The 16,568-nt window shown below is 66.2% G+C and overlaps 2 protein-coding genes across 2 annotated transcripts; one reads left to right on the top strand and one right to left on the bottom strand.

Annotated features, from left to right (window-relative positions):
* Positions 1-210: 210 nt before the first annotated feature.
* CD248 (CD248 molecule) lies at positions 211-2,545 on the top strand. The gene has a single exon (XM_056131574.1). It carries the CDS (start codon positions 232-234, stop codon positions 2,533-2,535), a length of 2,304 nt encoding a protein of 767 aa, XP_055987549.1. The 5' UTR covers positions 211-231; the 3' UTR covers positions 2,536-2,545.
* A 9,776-nt stretch (positions 2,546-12,321) lies between these two features.
* Positions 12,322-15,509, bottom strand: TMEM151A (transmembrane protein 151A). Its single transcript, XM_056131971.1, has 2 exons — positions 15,279-15,509; positions 12,322-13,711 (listed from the first exon to the last, which is right to left on the bottom strand). Exons 1-2 carry the CDS (start codon positions 15,351-15,353, stop codon positions 12,380-12,382), a joined length of 1,407 nt encoding a protein of 468 aa, XP_055987946.1. The 5' UTR covers positions 15,354-15,509; the 3' UTR covers positions 12,322-12,379.
* Positions 15,510-16,568: the final 1,059 nt, after the last annotated feature.

Below are 16,568 nucleotides of genomic sequence, written 5' to 3'. Positions count from 1 at the left end.
TCTCCGGCACCCCTCCCCCGCCCCAGCACCCCCGGCCCTGCCCCCCCACCCGGCCGCTTCCTGCTCTGGCGGCCCCCGGGGAGCAAGAGCTGGGAGCTGGCGGCGACCCCAGCCCGCGCCTTACAAGGCCTGCGCCCGCCCCGGCCCGCCCCCGGCCCGCCCGCCCGGGCCCTGCGCCCTCCCCCTGTCAAGAGCGGCCGCCGGCGGGGCCCGGCCAGTCGGGGGGACGCGATGCTGCTGTGCCTGCTGCTGGCCTGGGCGGCTGCGGTGCCCGCCCGGGGCCAGGCCCCCTGGGCCACCGAACCCCGCGCCACCTGCGGCCCGGGCAGCTGCTACGCCCTCTTTCCCCGGCGCCGCACCTTCCTGGAAGCCTGGCGGGCCTGCCGCGAGCTGGGGGGCGACCTGGCCACCCCGCGGACCCCGGAGGAGGCGCATCGCGTGGCCAGCCTGGTGGGCAGCGGCCCGGCCGACAGGCTGCTGTGGATTGGGCTGCAGCGGCCGGCGCGGCAGTGCCAACCACAGCGGCCGCTGCGAGGCTTCACGTGGACCACCGGGGACCAGGACACCGCCTTCACCAACTGGGCGCAGCCGGCCAGCAGCGGGCCCTGCCCGGCCCAGCGCTGCGCCGCCCTGGAGGCCGGAGGCGAGCACCGCTGGCTGGAGGGCTCCTGCACGCTGGCCGTGGACGGCTACCTGTGCCAGTTCGGCTTCGAGGGCGCCTGCCCAGCCCTGGCCGAGGAGGAGGGCCAGGCGGGTCCCGCCGTCTACACCACGCCCTTCCACCTGGTCTCCACCGCCTGGGAGTGGCTGCCCTTCGGCTCGGTGGCCGCGGTGCCCTGCCGCGCGGGCGGGGAGACCTCGCTCCTCTGCATGAAGCTGCCCGAGGGCGGCGTGGTCTGGTCCCAGGCGGGGCCGCTGTGCCCGCCCACCAGCTGCGACCTGGACAACGGTGGCTGCGAGCACGAGTGCGTGGAGGAGCTGGATGCAGGCGTGTCCTGCCGCTGCCCCGAGGGCTCCCGGCTGGCCGCCGACGGGCGCCACTGCGAGGACCCCTGCGCCCAGGCGCCCTGCGAGCACCAGTGCGAGCTGGACGGGCCCCGCGGCTACCGCTGCCACTGCCGCCTGGGCTTCCGGCCGGCCGAGGACGAGCCGCACCGCTGCGTGGACACGGACGAGTGTCAGATCCCCGGCGTGTGCCAGCAGATGTGCGTCAACTACATCGGCGGCTTCGAGTGCTACTGCGCCGACGGCCTGGAGCTCATGGATGACGGGGTCAGCTGCAGCCCTGTGGGCCACCGGAGCTCACCCACCTCCCAGGTGCTGGACGAGGACGACGAGGACGACGAAGACGATGAGGACGAGGAGGAGGAGGAGGAGGAGGAGGACAAGGATGACGAGGACGACGAGGACATACCCTGGGACTTCTTCTCGCAGGTCTGGACAGAGGATCCTGAGGCCCCGTGGATGGTGGCCTCACCGTCGGCGGACTTTGGGGCGGCCTACAACCCCAACTTCCCTGAGGACAGCGGGCCCCTGCTGTTGCACCCGGAGCCTACCCGCCCCCTCCCACCCAGGGGCCCCTATCACTCCTCGGTGCTCTCCGTCACCCGCCCACCCCTGCCCCCGGCCCCCCATTACCCCAGGGTCCCTGCCCGGTCCCCGGCTCTGCCTTCTGCCCGGCAACCCCTGACTGTTTCTGCCACGGGTGCCCCCTGGCCCCCTGCTCGTCAGAACCCCAGGACCCCGCCCGTGGTGGTGCCCCCCGGCCCCCTCATCCCTCTCTTCCCCACCAGCACCCCACACCAGCCCTCTGGCCCCCGAACATCTCCACCCCTCATCTCCACCGAACATCTGGGACTGGCCCCCTCCCGTCCATCTCCCCCATTTCCAGCCCTCCGTGTCCCTGACACCCCACACTCGGCTCATGCGTCTCCCATCCCAACTACCCGCGTCCCTCTGGCCAACGCCTCCACTGACCCCCGCACCCCTGGCACCTCAAGCTCCCTGCTCTTCCAAGCCGCCACCACCCACTTCCCCCGGACCCCAACTGCCCCACCCCTGCCCACCACTACCTCCAAGGCCCCGGGGGCCCCTGCCCACCACAGGCCCCCGCACCCAGACCCCCACACTCCCCGGTGGTCTCAGAGCTCCAGCCAACAGACGTCACTGCCCAGTGCTCCAGACCCCCATTCCGAAGTCGAGCCAGTCCCAAGGGAAGGGACCCCTGACCCCCCGCTGGCCCCGAGGCTGACGTCAGCAGCCCCCACGGCCCTCGGGGAGGCCAGTCTGGCTGGCCGCAGCCGGAGGGATGACCGCTGGCTGCTGGTGGCCCTCCTGGTGCCAACGTGCGTCTTCCTGGTGGTCCTGCTCGCGCTGGGCATTGTGTACTGCACCCGCTGCGGCCCCCATGCCCCCAACAAGCGTGTCACCAACTGCTACCGCTGGGTGACCCAGACGGGCAGCAAGGGCCCCTCGGAACCTGTGGCCCCCCGGAGCAGCCTCAGTGGGGTGCAGACCTGCAGAACCAGTGTGTGATGGGGCGCCGTCCCCCCTCCGCGGGTGGGGGGCAGGGGCATGCACTGGACTCATGGCCCGGGCCGCACAGGGACCCAGGGGAGCCGGCCCGCTGGACAGAGGCCTCTGGGCTCCCCCAGCCCACACACCTGCGAGGCACGACTCAGGAACTCGGCTCCCCGGCAGAGGAGACGCCAAGGCCCCCAGGACTGCAGGGGGCGGGTGCTCGCTGGGGTCTTCTCCAATAAATGGGGTGCTGCCTCGCCTGGAGCGTCTGGCGCGTTGCTGACTCACGGGAGGGTCTGGGAGGACTCCGGAAGAAAGGGCTGGTCTGGACCCCTACCCCTGTGGAGTAAGGTGAGTCCCTCCAGAGCCCGGGAGAGGGCGCCCGTGAGCCCCAGGGCAGCTGGAGGCCAGTGGGGGCAGTGCCTGGCCCAGGGTGAGGTCAGTGGAGGGAGAATTCCATGTTTATTCCTCTTGTTGCCCAAATTTCAGAGATGGAGCTGGCTGGGGGAAGGGTTCGGGGTGACAGACCCTGCGGCCCACAAGGGTGATTCTACCCGGGAATGAGGGGTCTGCTGTGGCTCCGATGCTGATGCTGTCGCCCTCCCCCGCCCCTCTGGAGGGGGCAACTGGGGCCTGTGCTCAGATTCCTCCCACTGCTCTGGGCAGTACCCTGGGCAGGACCTTCCCTTTGGGGCCAATTTCGGGGGTGCCTGGACCTAGGAGGCCCAGTTTGAAGAGAGGATCCGAGCAGCCCAGGTCTACAGCACCCCGAGAGATAGTGAGAGGCCACCATCTGGGGGGGACCTGGTGATCACCCCCTCCTGGGCTCACTTGGGGAGCCGGCGGGGAGGCGCCGGTTCCCACTGCCTCTGTAATTTCTCAGTTGTGGCCATTAAAGAGCCTCTAATTAGGTCTGGGAAGAACCGCTGCGACCACCCGAACAGCCGTGGAGCAGCCCAGCGCCCCCTTCCCTACCCGGGGGTTCAACGTCACCCTCAGTCCCCAAAGCTGGGTCTGGGCTGGCTCCAGGGGGACTGGGAGAGGAGGGGTCGGGGCTGGGACGAGGCGGGAGGCGGGAGGGGTCGGCGCGCGGGGAGGGCGGGGGAACCCCGCGCACCGCCCCCCACTCTCACGTTCCCCTAACTCAAACCAGACGCCCCCGGGCCAGCACAGACTTTTAACCTCCGAGGCGCCGCTGGAAAGGTTCGTGGGTTGGGCGTGGGGGCCCACGAGGCGGCCGCGAATGTCGGGGTATGAGAAAGACGTACGGGCGCAGCCTGGGGATGGCCAAGCCTGCCAGTCTGGGGGGCAGTGACGCCTCCCCAGGTGGTCCTGGGCCGGGGCACCGGAGCGATCCGAGGGCAGGAAAGGGTTAAGGGCACCGCGGTGGAGGGAGGGGATGGGAGTGGGGAAGGGGGCCCAGAGCCGGCTCTTTGTCATCCGGTAATGAGCACCAGATGCGGAGCTGCGTGCGGCCCGAAACGGACGCCTCCCAGGGCTGCGCCCCCGCCCGCGCCCGCGCCCGCCCGGGGCTCCGCCCAGTCCCCCGCGCGGGCGCCCAGGCCCCGCCCACCGGTACTAGGCCCCGCCCCTCCCGGCGCGACCCCGCCGCGCCCCTGGCGGCCGCTCCCGAGGCCACGCCCCCGAATTCTAGCCACGCCCCCGCCAGCTCAGTTTTTCCTAGAGCGGCTGCCCCGCCCCTTCGCCCATCGTGCCCCGCCCCGAAGACGGAGGTCGTCCAATGGCACCGTTCGTCTGGGCCAAAACCCCGCCTCCTCGCCGCGGCTCGAGCGGGGATTCGCAGAGTCCTGAGTTCCCGCGTCCAGAAGCCGCCCCGCAGTTACACGTTTTCCTCACGCACTTTCGTGCGTCGCCTGGCAAAGCTGGGAGCTCCGCCTCGGGACTGAGCCGGGGACGCGGTCCGCCAGGGTAGGGGATCCCGTGGATCAGAACCACGATGCGAACCCCGCCCTGCGCGCGGTCCCGTTCAGCGCGCCGGCAGGCCTCGCCTGCGTGCGGACTGCGCGCTTCCCCGGCCACGGAGCGAAGGACCCAGCAGCAGCAGCAGCGCCGCTAAGGATGCCCGCGTGCCCGCCCCTGTCTCCGCGTCTGCACGCACGCACGGCCCACGCCGAACCGCCGCCCTCGGGCCCCGCCTCCTCCCGGGCATGGCCGCGCTCGCAGGGCTCTCCGAGTCGCTCGCCGCCTTCTGGGGTTGCTCAGGCCCCCTGGTCCTCCGCACACACCTCGTGTCTGACCCGGATACCCTCGAACCGCCTCTTTCGCCGCGACGGTCCCTCCGTCCACGGTGCCGCTCCGCGCGCCTCGCAGCTCGCGTCTCGGAGCGGGCCTTTGGCGCCACCTGCCGGCTGCGCGGTGTCTGGCAGCCACCGGGAAGCCCCGAGGCGCGGAGTCAATTAAACAAAAGCTGCTTAATTTAGTCAATTAACCAAAGGCTGATTAATTAGTCATTTGTGTCACGCCACTGACTGCCGACTCCCTCGGGCAGAACCTGGATCCACTCGCAGGTGCTCGCAATCATAGTGGGGAGACCAACTATGACTGTGTAGTGGGTACGGGCCTTCCCGTCTGGCTAAAGTCACTCCGTGGGTGTCCCGATGCGTCTGATATAGGGAGGCCGATAAACTCCCTAAATAAACCACATTCCTGTTTCCCACGGAAGGCAGAGCCGAGAGATCCCAGGGCTGGGTCCTTTTCTCCCTCCATAGCACTCATGCGGGCCCATCCTAACATGCGCCCCACCCGTGGGAGTCACGTGTTCATGTTCCAGCTTGCCCCTCCAGCACTGCAAGGTCAAGAGCATGTATGGGGTGTGGAAGATTGTGAAGGGGCGTGACCGTGCAGCAGCTGTTTGGGGTGCCCCTGGGAAGCAGTTTGTGGGCAACAGAAGGTTCTGCTCCCACCAGGACCCTAGGGGGACTGTGGGGGACAGATGCCAAGCTCGGGCCCCTGTGAGCCTGACTTGTTGCAGCAGTGGAAACGGGTACGTCGTACCGAGCAAAATCAATTCCAAAGACTGTTCTGGGGCTGAAGAGAGAGAACAGTGGCAGGGCACTTGCCTGGCATGTGGCCAACCTGGGTTTGGTCTCTGACACCCCATATGACCTGAGCACCACCAGGAGTGATCCTTGAGTACAGAGCTAGGAATAAGCCCCGAACAGAGCTGGGTGTGGCATGAGCTGGGTGTGGTGACGCCTCCCTGGTGAGTTCCCTGGGGGCTGTCACACCTCACGAGGACTCACCCTGTGCAAGGGAGTAAGTTCTCTCCCTCTCTCCCTCCCCTACAGCCTCACCCCAGGCACTTGCCAGGGCATCCCTCCACAGCCCAGGACGTGCAGACGTCTTGGGGGCCACAGCCAGCAGTGTTCAGGGATCCCTCCTGGCTCTGTGTTCGGGTTTGTCCTTGGCGGCACTGTGGGACCATGTGGTGCCAGGATAGAGGCAGATAGAACAGAGCATGCGCAGAAGCAGATAGGCCGGATCATGCGCTCACCCCTGGCCAAGGCTCTGGCCTCTCCAGCATCGCAGCAGCTCTGGCCGGTGCAGGGAGGGGCGACCTTCCCGGGAATGGTACAGAGGAGCCCAGGACGAAGGCGCCGGAAGAGTCTCTCGGGTAGGGGCTTCCTCGGCACACAGCTGATCCGGGTTCCATCCTGGCACCGACTACGGCCCCTTTGAGGGTCTGAACAGTAGCACAGTGGGTCAGGGTGATCCCTGTACCTCGCATGGTCCCTGAGTCCATTAGGAGTGACTTCTGAGTGCAGAGCCAGGAGTAAATCCGGAGCACTACCGGGTGTGGCCGCAAAACAAGCAAAACAAAGTCCCAGAGCACCACCCACGGCCCTGCCCGCGGCTGGGTATGGCCCCCAAGAAAAAGCAAACAGATAGAATGTCTCTGGCCAGTTAGCTGAACAGTAAGACTGCCGTTCACCAGGCACCAAGCCCGGCCTGCCACTTGCTGTGCTTTTTTTATTTTTTCCTTTTTGGGTCACATCTGGCGATGCACAGGGGTTACTCCTGGCTCTGCACTCAGGAATTACCCCTGGCAGTGCTCAGGGGACCATATGGGAGGCTGGGAATCGAACCCGGGTTGGCCGCGAGCAAGGCAAACGCCCTACCCACTGTGCTATTGCTCCAGCCCCTTGTCACATGCTGTGGATCCCGGCTTCGGGCAAGGTGTGGACAGGCCCAGAGACGGGAGGGAAGGTCTGAGGCAGGGATGGCGCAAGGGCCTGAAGCAGGGAGGTTGCAGGCCCCAGGCGTGTGTGCTGTCTCTCTGCTCTCTCTGGTTTTCGAGTTTTGTTTCAGTTTGGTTTGGGGACCACACATAGCGGTGTTCAGTGACCACTCTTGAACCTGGCAGTGCCCGAGGGATCTTTGGGGTGCTGGGGACTGAAGCCCAGGTGCGGCCACGTGCAGGGAAGCTCCCTGCCCGCTGTCCTATCACTCAGGCCTCCCTTTACTTGTTTTTATTTATTTTGATTTACTTTTTGCTTTTTGGGTCACACCCGGCAACGCACAGGGGTCACTCCTGGCTCATGCACTCAGGAATCACCCCTGGCAGTGCCCAGGGGACCATATGGGATGCTGGGAATCAAACCCGGATCAGCTGCGTGCAAGGCAAACACCCTACCTGCTGTGCTATCACTCCAGCCCCCTTTACTTGTTTTTTAAAAATGAAGATATTCAGCACTTTTTTTTTATAACACTAAAAAAAAAAGTTTTTTGTGTTTCGGCTACACCTGGCTATGCTCAGGACTTACTCCTGGCTCTGTGCTCAGGGACCACTCTGGGCAGGGGTTGGGGAGTTACCGTAGAGGCTAGGATTGAGCTGGGATTGGCCCCGTGCGAAGCAAATGTCTTAACCGCTGTGCTGTCTCGCTGGGCCCTGATGTCTTCTATAATGCTGAAAACAGAAGTCAGCATTAATCATGTCGGCCAGTTTCATTTTACAGATTTTTAAAATAGAAAGAGGAGACATAGGTCTTCCTGGGAAGCTGACCGTAGGTGGCTGAAGGGAGCTGACACCGAGTCTGGGCTGGCCCTGGGGACAGAAGCTGCTCCCGAGTGCAGGTGCGGTGCCATCCTGAGCCCCGAGTGCCACCCGACTGTCCGCTCTTCCGTTAGTCCCCTGTGGTCACTGCCCAGGGACTCTGTCGCCTGTTCCAGGTCCCTCTTACCATTTCCAGACATGCTTGGGGCCACTCGGTGCCAACCCCAGCTCTGGAGCCAGGTGGCTTGAGGGGAAGGTATGCTGGCCTGGGGGCTCTGAGCTCGACCCACTGAGGAGCCCCAAACTCCCTGGGGCACTCCAGGTGGGGAGGCAGGAGAACAGGACCTGGGCACCTTCCTGAGCCCAGAACACGGATCTGAAAGACTCCAGGGCAGCGAGCCATGCCCAGTTCTCTACTGGCCCTGAACAAAAAAATTTTTTTTATTTAATTTTTTTGTTTGTTTTTTTGGGCCACACCCGACGATACTCAGGGGCTAGACCTGGCTCTGCACTCAGGAATTACCCCCTGGCAGTGCTTGGAGGACCATATGGGATGCTGGGGATCGAACCTGGGTCTGCCACGCGTGCAAGGCAAACGCGCTACCCACTGACTATGGGTCCAGCCCCTGAAAAAAAATTATTTTTATATTTCTGGACCACATTCCGTGGTGCTCTGGGGTCCTCCTGGCAGTGCTCCCCGGGACCCTGCAGTGCAGGGATGGAACCTCCGCTAGAACCTCCTGGTTCTGTTAAAGAACGAACAAATGAACCAGGGCACGAGGCAGCCCAAAGGTGAGCGCCCTCTGGCGGGCCTGACTGGGCTCTGCGCCCCCCCCCCCCCACTCTAACCCAGGTGGTAGTGGGTCACAGGCAGAGCTCTCCGCCGCCTGTACCAAATCTCCCCAAATCTTGGTGGCTCTCCAAATCAAGGGTTTCTTCTTCATTTTTTTTTTTTTGCTTTTTGGTTCACACCCAGCCGATGCTCAGGGGTTCCTCCTGGCTCTGCACTCAGGAATTACTCCTGCTGGTGCTTGGGGGACCATATGGGATGCTGGGAATCAAACCTGGGTTGGCCGTGTGCAAGGCAAACACCCTACCCGCTGTGCTATTGCTCCAGCCCCAAGGGGTTCTTCTGTAGGGCAGCAAAGTGGGTCCACATGATGGTCCCTCAGCCTCAGGCTAGGGCACCTCTGGCCACTGTCGCCTGGGGCTCGACTAGCCTGGCATATCCCCTGGAGGCCTCACAACTTCCAGTGAGACTGTTCTGGGCAACCTCACAGCCTGGCAGCTGCAGACACTGCAAGGCCTCTGACGCCTGGCCCCGGAAGTGGAGTGGCCACACTGTCCCTCTGGGGGAGGAAAGTCACTTGCTGCCGGCCTGGCTTGGAGCAGGAGAGGGCAGAAGCCACAATAGCCTCCGGTCAAAGAGGAAACAAGGGCTTCACCAGCTCAAACTTTTCTTTTCTTTCTTTCTTTTTTTTTTTTTTTGCTTTTTGGGTCACACCTGGTGATGCTCAGGGGTTACTCCTGGCTCTGCACTCAGCAATTACTCCTGCTGGTGCTTGGGGGGACCATATGGGATGCCGGGGATCGAACCCAGGTTGGCTGTGTGCAAGGCAAGTGCCCTGAACACTGTGCTGTCTCTCCAGCTCCCATCCTGGTTTTCTGTTCTCCCAGAACAGGTCTGTCTCAAGCTCCCCCGTTTCTTTTTTCTCAAGCTGGGGACTGAACCCAGGACCTCACACATGCTAGGCAAGCACTGTCCCACCAAGCTACATCCCCAGACCTTCAAAGCTATCTCCTGACCCAAGGTCAGGGCTGGAATTCCAGCTATCACGTCTGCATTCCAGTCTGGGTACAGGATGAGAATAAGGTGCTTGCCTTGCATGCAAGTGACCCTGATTCAACCCCCAGCACCGCATACGGTTCCCTGAGCACCACCAAGAATGTTCCCTGAGCACAGTCAGGAACAGCAGGTGAGGCTCAAGCCTTCTCCCTACTCCCCAAAATTAAAAAAAAAACAAATTGGAAACTGACGTTGCCAGTGTTTCTATTTCAAGGAACATTAAGCTGCATCTAGGTGTGTGGGCGGCTGGGAAGGCTGCCTTCAGCGACTCTGACCTCTGAAGGGAAACCAGGCCTCTGATCTGGAGGGGACGGCGGAGAAGGGCCAGTGGCTATGGGGCAGTTGTTGGTGATGCTAGCGCCGGGTGGAAGAGGGGAGGGGATGGGGCCATGGCGCCCCCTGCTGGTGGCAGGAGAGAGATTGGGCCATGGCGCCCCCTGCCGGCGGCAGCCTCCTTAATGTTTGGTCCTTGGAGCGTTTCCACGGAAGTGGCTTTTCAACCACTTGTGTTCCCAAGCTAAGTGGAACAGTGGGCTGCTGACCACAGGGTGTGACGCTCACCATCCCCCACCTTGGCTCCAAGCAGCTTAATTTTCTTCAAAATCTAAATGCAGGGGCTGGAGCCATAACACAGAGGGTTGGGTGCTTGTCTTGCGTATGGCGAAAGGAGGTTCTACCCCTGGCTTCCCGTATAGTGCCCTGAGCCCCACCAGGAGTAATTTCTGAGTTCAGGGCCTGGATATCCCTTGAGCATCTCTGGATGTGGCGTTAAAACAATAACAACAAAATCTAAATGCAGCTTAGACCTCATCATCCCCAACAGCTCCTCCCATGAGCTCCTGGATGCCCGTTTAAACCTGAGGGTTTGCTTTAAAGGCCCAAGTGGACTCAGCTTAGCTCCATGTTTCTCCTGCTTGGCTTTCTGCAGACCTGAGACCCAGGCTTCTCCCACTCCTGGGACACCTTGTACTCTGTCTCTGCCTGGGACCCCCATCACTCTCAGCTCTATTCTAGGCCCTTTGTGGTGTCTTTTTTAATTTGGGGGGGGGGTGAAGCTCAGGAGTTACTCCTGGCTCTGCACTCAGGAATTACTCCTGGCAGTGCTCAGGGGACCTTAATGGATGCTGGGGATTGAACCCGGCACCTGCGTGCAAGGCAAGCACCCTCTCCACTTCAACTCCTTTTTTTTTTCTCTTTTTTTGGGTCACACCCAGCGATGCTCAGGGATTACTCCTGGCTCTGCACTCAGGAATTACCCCTGGAGGTGCTTGGGGGACTCTATGGGATGCCAGGGATTGGACCTGGGTTGGCCGCGTGCAAGGCAAACACCCTACCTGCTGTACTATCGCTCCAACCCCTTATGGTATTTTAAAATAAATCTGTAAAGGATGTTCGGGTCCGGAGAGACAGCTGAAGGCAGAGCACAGGCTCTGCATGAAAGAACCCTGGTGCCCACCCCCAGCACCACACGCTCATGAGCACCACCAAGGAATAACTCCCAGGCACTGAGCTGAGAGTGACCCTTGAGCACTGCCCGTGAGGCCCCCACCCCCAAACGAAAGAACAAACAGCACACCTCTCTTTGTAGATGTCGTTGCTACTTCAAGGCCACATCTGAGTTATTCCTTGGGGGAACCCTGGGGACAGGGTTCTGAGCCCTCTCCTGGTCTCCAAAAGGGTGCCCTTGATCCAGGTGGACGCAGCTGCACGCCAGACTCCCGGTAGCCTGCGGGCTGGGTCCTCGGTCCCTGTGCAGTCAGCAGCCTGCACAACCGCCCATGTGCGCAGAAGCCCCTCCAGCCTTCTGGCCCCACCAGCCGGCTGGAGGGCTGCCTGTGTGTTCGCCAACCTGCCCCACAACAATCCCCTGGGTGCAGGACCCCAGAATTGTCCCGGGGCTGACCTCAGCTCTTCTCCCTGCGTGGGGCACCAGCTGCCTCTCCCTGGTCCTCAGCTCACACAGCCTCAGCATTCTGTGCCTCCCACAGCAGGAAGACTCAGAAGTGACCCAGCCCAGACCCCCGGCCTGAGTCTGAGGCCAAGGGAGTAGGGAGGGCCTGGGAGTTTCCCCGCTCGGAAGTCAGGCGCCCCCCAACCCCTACCCCCTGAGCGCGGGCACCGCCAGGAACGTGCAGGACACAACTTCCGGCTCACACCTTTATTTCAGCTGTAGCTCTTCTGCCCCCTCCATCCCCGCAGCCCCTGGGTGGGGACCCCGGCTGGGAGGAAGGGGCCACACTCTCCTCTCCTGGGCCGGCCCCGCGGGGAGAATCGGGGCCCCGGCTGGGAAGGTGAAGAGCAGAGAAGGGGTGTGATGAGAGGGCGAAGTCTGGAGGGCGTGTGCGTGGCTGACGCGTGGATGGAGGCTGCAGGGGCAGGAGCGGGGACGCAGCAGAGGGGCCCTGAGAAGGGTCCCCAGGATGAGGGGCACCAGGGAGCACTGGGGTGAGGGTGGCATGAAGTTGTACCCTGGGATCCAGGCTCTCGGGAGGGGGGACCCACGGTATGGGGATGTCTGATCCGGGGTTGGTGGCCAACTGAGGTGACAGGCGGGACGGGTGTGGGCTTTGGGGGTAGCAGGGCCATGGCTGTGGGGGTCCCCTCGCTGGCGCTCCTGCAGTGTGGAGGCCAGCCCAGGGGGGTAGGACCCCAAACCACCAGCTTGTGCTTCTTGGGGGCAGGCAGGAGCCCTTTGGGCCTCAACCATGCAGGAGGGAGCCCACGAGTGTCCGCGGGCCTCTGCCCTTGGCTTTCTGGTCACTTCCTCCCTGTCCGGCCCGAGGACCCTCAAGCCAGAGAGTCTGCCGTCCTGGGGAGGGGGGTCAGAACGGGGGCTGGCGGGGGCGAGCCGGGACGGTGCTCAGACTCGGCTGGGACAGGGCGCACTCGCCCCCGCCGCACCCCCCTCTGTGCGTGAACCCCACCCCACCCCCCACCCCACCCCCCGGGGCAGGCCAGCTCCCCTCCTGCTGCGGAGCCCGGGTGGACGGCGGCCCGCCTCAGAGCGCGCCCTGCCCGTCCCCCCGGCACCCGCTGTCCCCGTGCACGATGAGGACCGGGAAGTACAGGGCCTCCTCGTAGCACGGGGGGCTTTCCAGGGGCTCCGTGTCCTCCCCGCGGCGCCCCAGGGGGCCCCCGCTCAGGCTGCGGAAGACGCCGGGGGTGGCGCGGCCCCCCGCGCCCAGCGACAGGCGGCTGCGGCTGAAGGGCAGGCGGGGCGCGCTGGGCCGCGCGGGGGGCAGAGAGTTGCTGCTCAGCGAACGGCGGCACCGTTGGCAGCCGCGCAGGTAGGCGCCCGTGCTGGCGCCCATGACCACGGCCTCGGAGTAGCTGGGCACCAGCTGGCGGTTGGAGCAGATGTGCCACTCGAGCTCGGTGAAGTCCACCGTGGCCACGCGCGACAGGGGCGGCCCGCTGGGCCCCGCGCCGGGCGGCGGGGAGCCCGCCCCGAACAGCTTCTCCACCTGGTAGTGCACGTGGGCGGTGCCGTAGGCCGCCACGACGCGCAGGGGCCACGACAGCGTGGCGGCCGACACCAGCCAGAAGACCCAGGCGCGCGCGTACCACGGCGGGCGGCGCGGGTCGGCGAACACCATGAGCGAGTCGCGGAAGTCCACGTCCTTGAGGTGCAGGCCCTCGCGCGCCTCCAGGTAGTCGTCCAGGCCCTCGTTGGCGCCGAAGAAGCGGGCGCGCTGCGTCAGGTACGACGCCTCGGCCTCGGCGCTGCCGAAGCTGAAGCACTTGGTGAAGCGCAGCCGCGTGGCCGCGTGCTCCGCCAGCCCCACCAGCTCCTTGGACACGTCGCGCACGCCGTGCGCCGAGTAGTCGAACTCGCCGCGCACCGTGCGGCTGTCGGCGCGCTCGTGGTACACCTGCGTGGTGGTGTAGGCGTCGCCGTTCCGGTAGCGCGTCACCTGGCGGGTGCGGCGCACGTAGTGGTAGCTGGTGGCCTTCCACCACACGCACGGCGGCGCCTGCTGCAGCCGGCGGATCAGCGCCAGCACCGTGTGCGCGTCGGTGCGCGGCGCCTGGCACGCGCGCACGTGGCAGTGCCAACACTCGGCCAGGTAGAGGAGGTAGAGCAGAGAGACGAAGGCCAGCGGGATGTACAGGTAGCCGTCCGAGCAGGGGCTAGCGGGGTAGGTGGGCGGCGGGCCCCCCGCCCCGCGGGCCAGCGCGGCCTCCGGCCCCAGGACCAGCCGTGGCACGGTGGCCAGGCGACACCAGGCCACCACGGCGCCGCAGGCGTGGATGAGCAGCGTGAGGAGCAGACACTTCCAGTGCGACTCCCGGCAGAGGGAGCCTCCCAGGGACTGTTTCAGGGGCCGCTGCTGCAGGGGAGGAGAGAGGCGGGGGTCAGGGGGGTGCCCCGAAGCCTCCGGAAGCAGGGGGGAGCGTGCGCCCCGGGTGACGGGGGGAGGAAACGGAGGCGCCGGGCTCCTCGCCCTCAAAACCCAGGCCTGGGGCCTGGAACCTTCCCCGCTGGTGCCCCGTCCTGGGTGGCCCCTGCACGGCTGTGTGGGGTGCCCCTCGCTGGGCCTTTGGGGACCTCAGGGTGAGAAGCCCCGCCCCGCCCCGCCCTGGGAAGGGTCCGCCCCGTCCGGATCTCTGGCCTCACCTGGACCTGCCTGGCAGATGCCCACCACGGGGCGGGACTAGGGTGGGGGCTTATTTCCCGGGCTGGAAGGGTGAGGGGGGTGGGGGCCACCTGCTGTCACCGAGACCCCTTCCCGGTGGGAGACTCAGCCTTCGGAGGAGGTGAGGGAGGAAGTGCTGGGGGCGGAGTGAGTCTGGGGGAGCAGATGGAGTTCCGGCCTCCACTCCCCATCTGCGCTGCCGAGAGCGGGGGCGGGCACAGCTGCTGGACAGCGGGGCCATTCGCTGGCCCGGGGCTGCGGGCCCCCATCCCATCCCGTGCCTCTGCAGGAAGAGGGGCGAGGAGGAGGAGGGGGGAGGGAGAAGGGCCCCGCCTGGCGGGCACAGCAGGGAGGGCCGCGAGGCGCCCCAGAGGCCGGCAGAGGTGTGCCCGCCGCGCCAAGCCTCTCCGAACCCCGCCCGTGCACACCCCAAGGTACCCCACAGGCAGCTGGCAGGCGCCAAGCACAGATGCCACCTCCGCCGGCATGCGACAGTCTCCGGACCCACCTCCAGGTGCCCCCCCACCTGGCACACAGCACACTCGGGGCTCCTCCTGCGCAGAGGACCGGGGACCCACCGGCCCCTCCGCTGGGGCCCCCCCACCGCAGCCCTCCCGGCCCCCTCCCGCGCCTCCGCGGCCCCCACGTGCCCAAGGACCCCCGTCGCTCCCGACTCCAGGGCCGGGCGTGGGGCTCGCGCTCTTCCTCCAGCGCCCCCCGGAGCCTCTCACCGCAGCGCCCCGCACCCCGCGGGCGGTCTCCCCGGCCGGGGCACGGGGGGCTCCTCGGGCGGGGAGAATCGGCCGCTCCCGCCCCGTTCCCGCCTCCCCCGCTCCGCGCCCGAGCCCCGGCCCGGCTGCTGCATTGCAGGCGCCGCCCCGGCACCCCACGCGCCGCGGGCCGGGGCCGGGGGGCCTGACCCCGCCGTCCCGGGGGTCGCGGGCGGCGCTGCGGACCCGAGACGCGCGGGGGCCCGGCGTTGACGTCACCGCCGGGCGAGGCGGGGTGAGGGGGCGCCGCCGGTGGGCGTCACCTCCCACCTCGGTCCCCAGCCGCCCCACCCCACCCCACCTCCTCCTCCCTGCTCACGCAGGCCCCTCGACCCGGGGGACCCCTCGAGGGGCGCCGAGACCCCCATGACGTCATCGTCCGCAGGGGTCCCGCGACTCCCCCCCGCCCCGGGCCGCTGCCGGGGGCTCCCCCGGCTCCCCCTGCGGCCCCCGCCCGGCCTCCCCGCCCCCACCGCCCGCAGCGCCGCTACCTCCTCCCGCAGCGGCTCGCAGTCCGGGACGAACCCCGGCGCCTCCCCGCCGTCGCCGCCGCCGCCCTCGGGCATGGTGTCCTGGCAGCGGGGGCGGCCCCGGGCATGATAGGGGGGCGCGCAGGCTGCGGAGCGGCCCGGAGGGCGTCCGCTCGGCTCGGCGGCCACGCACGCATCTGCGCCCGCTCCTGCCCCAGCGCGGCGGCGTCGGCGGCCGCGGGGCCCGCCCCGCCCTCCGCTGACCCCGCCCCCGCGGCTCCGGCGGCGCCGCCGGCAGCGCCTGGCACGGTCCCCCCCCCCCGCCCGCACCCCGCACCCCGCACCCCGCACCCGAGCCGCCCGCGGGCCGCGCCAGCCCCCAGCCCCTCAGGCCGCCGCACAGCGCGACGACCTTGGGCGAGTCCTTGCCCGCGGGGACCCGCGTCTACCCCCACCCCCAGGTTGTAAGCTGACGGGGGATCTCAAAAACGGGGGGCCCGCGGGGTTCCATCTCCCAGGTGTAAGCACAAACGAGCCCACCCAGACCCCACGTCTGAAACCTCACTGGTGGGGGGAAGGGCACCCACTAGCCTCCGGGAAGGTGTGTTGAGCCTCAAAGCGGGCCTGGAGGGGTCAGGCTTTGGGGCCAGGACCGCCGAGGGCCCGGCTGCTTTACCTCGACCCCCCCCAGCTCTGCGCCCCAACGTGCGGCCTGGGGATGCGGAGGTGCTGGCCCCCTGCCCCGCACGCGGAGGCCCCGACTCGGCCCTCAAGGCCTCAGATGGTCACTGTGCCAGGTTCCAGGGTCTGGGGCTTGCCCCCGGCTGCCCAATCAGTTTGTGGGACTCGGGGAACTGCTCTGCTCAGTGGGTTTTCACGTGTGACTCTCTGCCCCCCACCAAAGGATAACTCGAGACCTTCGCTTCAACATCCCTACCCGTTTGAGGATGGGGCGGAGAGACCCGCTGTGTTTCACCCAATACCCTTCACTGGACACGTATTTATTGGGGTTTTCTCGAAGTGTCCCTGTGCTCGGTATTGTGATGACAAGGGTGGGGGCAGAGGGTCTGTGCCGAACTGACATCAGGGCAAACCCCGGGGCTGGGGTGGGGTGGGGTGGGGTGGGGAGGATCCGCTCAGCCTACACCGCAGGCCAGTCAGGCTGCTCTTGTCTGGCTGTCTCAGAGCTGCACCCGGGAAGGGACACTTAAAGGAGAACCAGGAATCGACAAGTGGCTGTGAGGGGGAGGGCATCGCAGGTGGAAGGGCCTTTTGGGCGGACACGCCTGCAGTTGGACCACGTGGCTAAGT

The sequence above is a fragment of the Sorex fumeus genome, unplaced genomic scaffold, assembly GCF_029834395.1.
Source record: "Sorex fumeus unplaced genomic scaffold, SorFum_2.1 ptg000093l, whole genome shotgun sequence".
Classification (NCBI taxonomy): domain Eukaryota; kingdom Metazoa; phylum Chordata; class Mammalia; order Eulipotyphla; family Soricidae; genus Sorex; species Sorex fumeus.
This window is presented reverse-complemented; position numbering and strand designations above follow the sequence as displayed.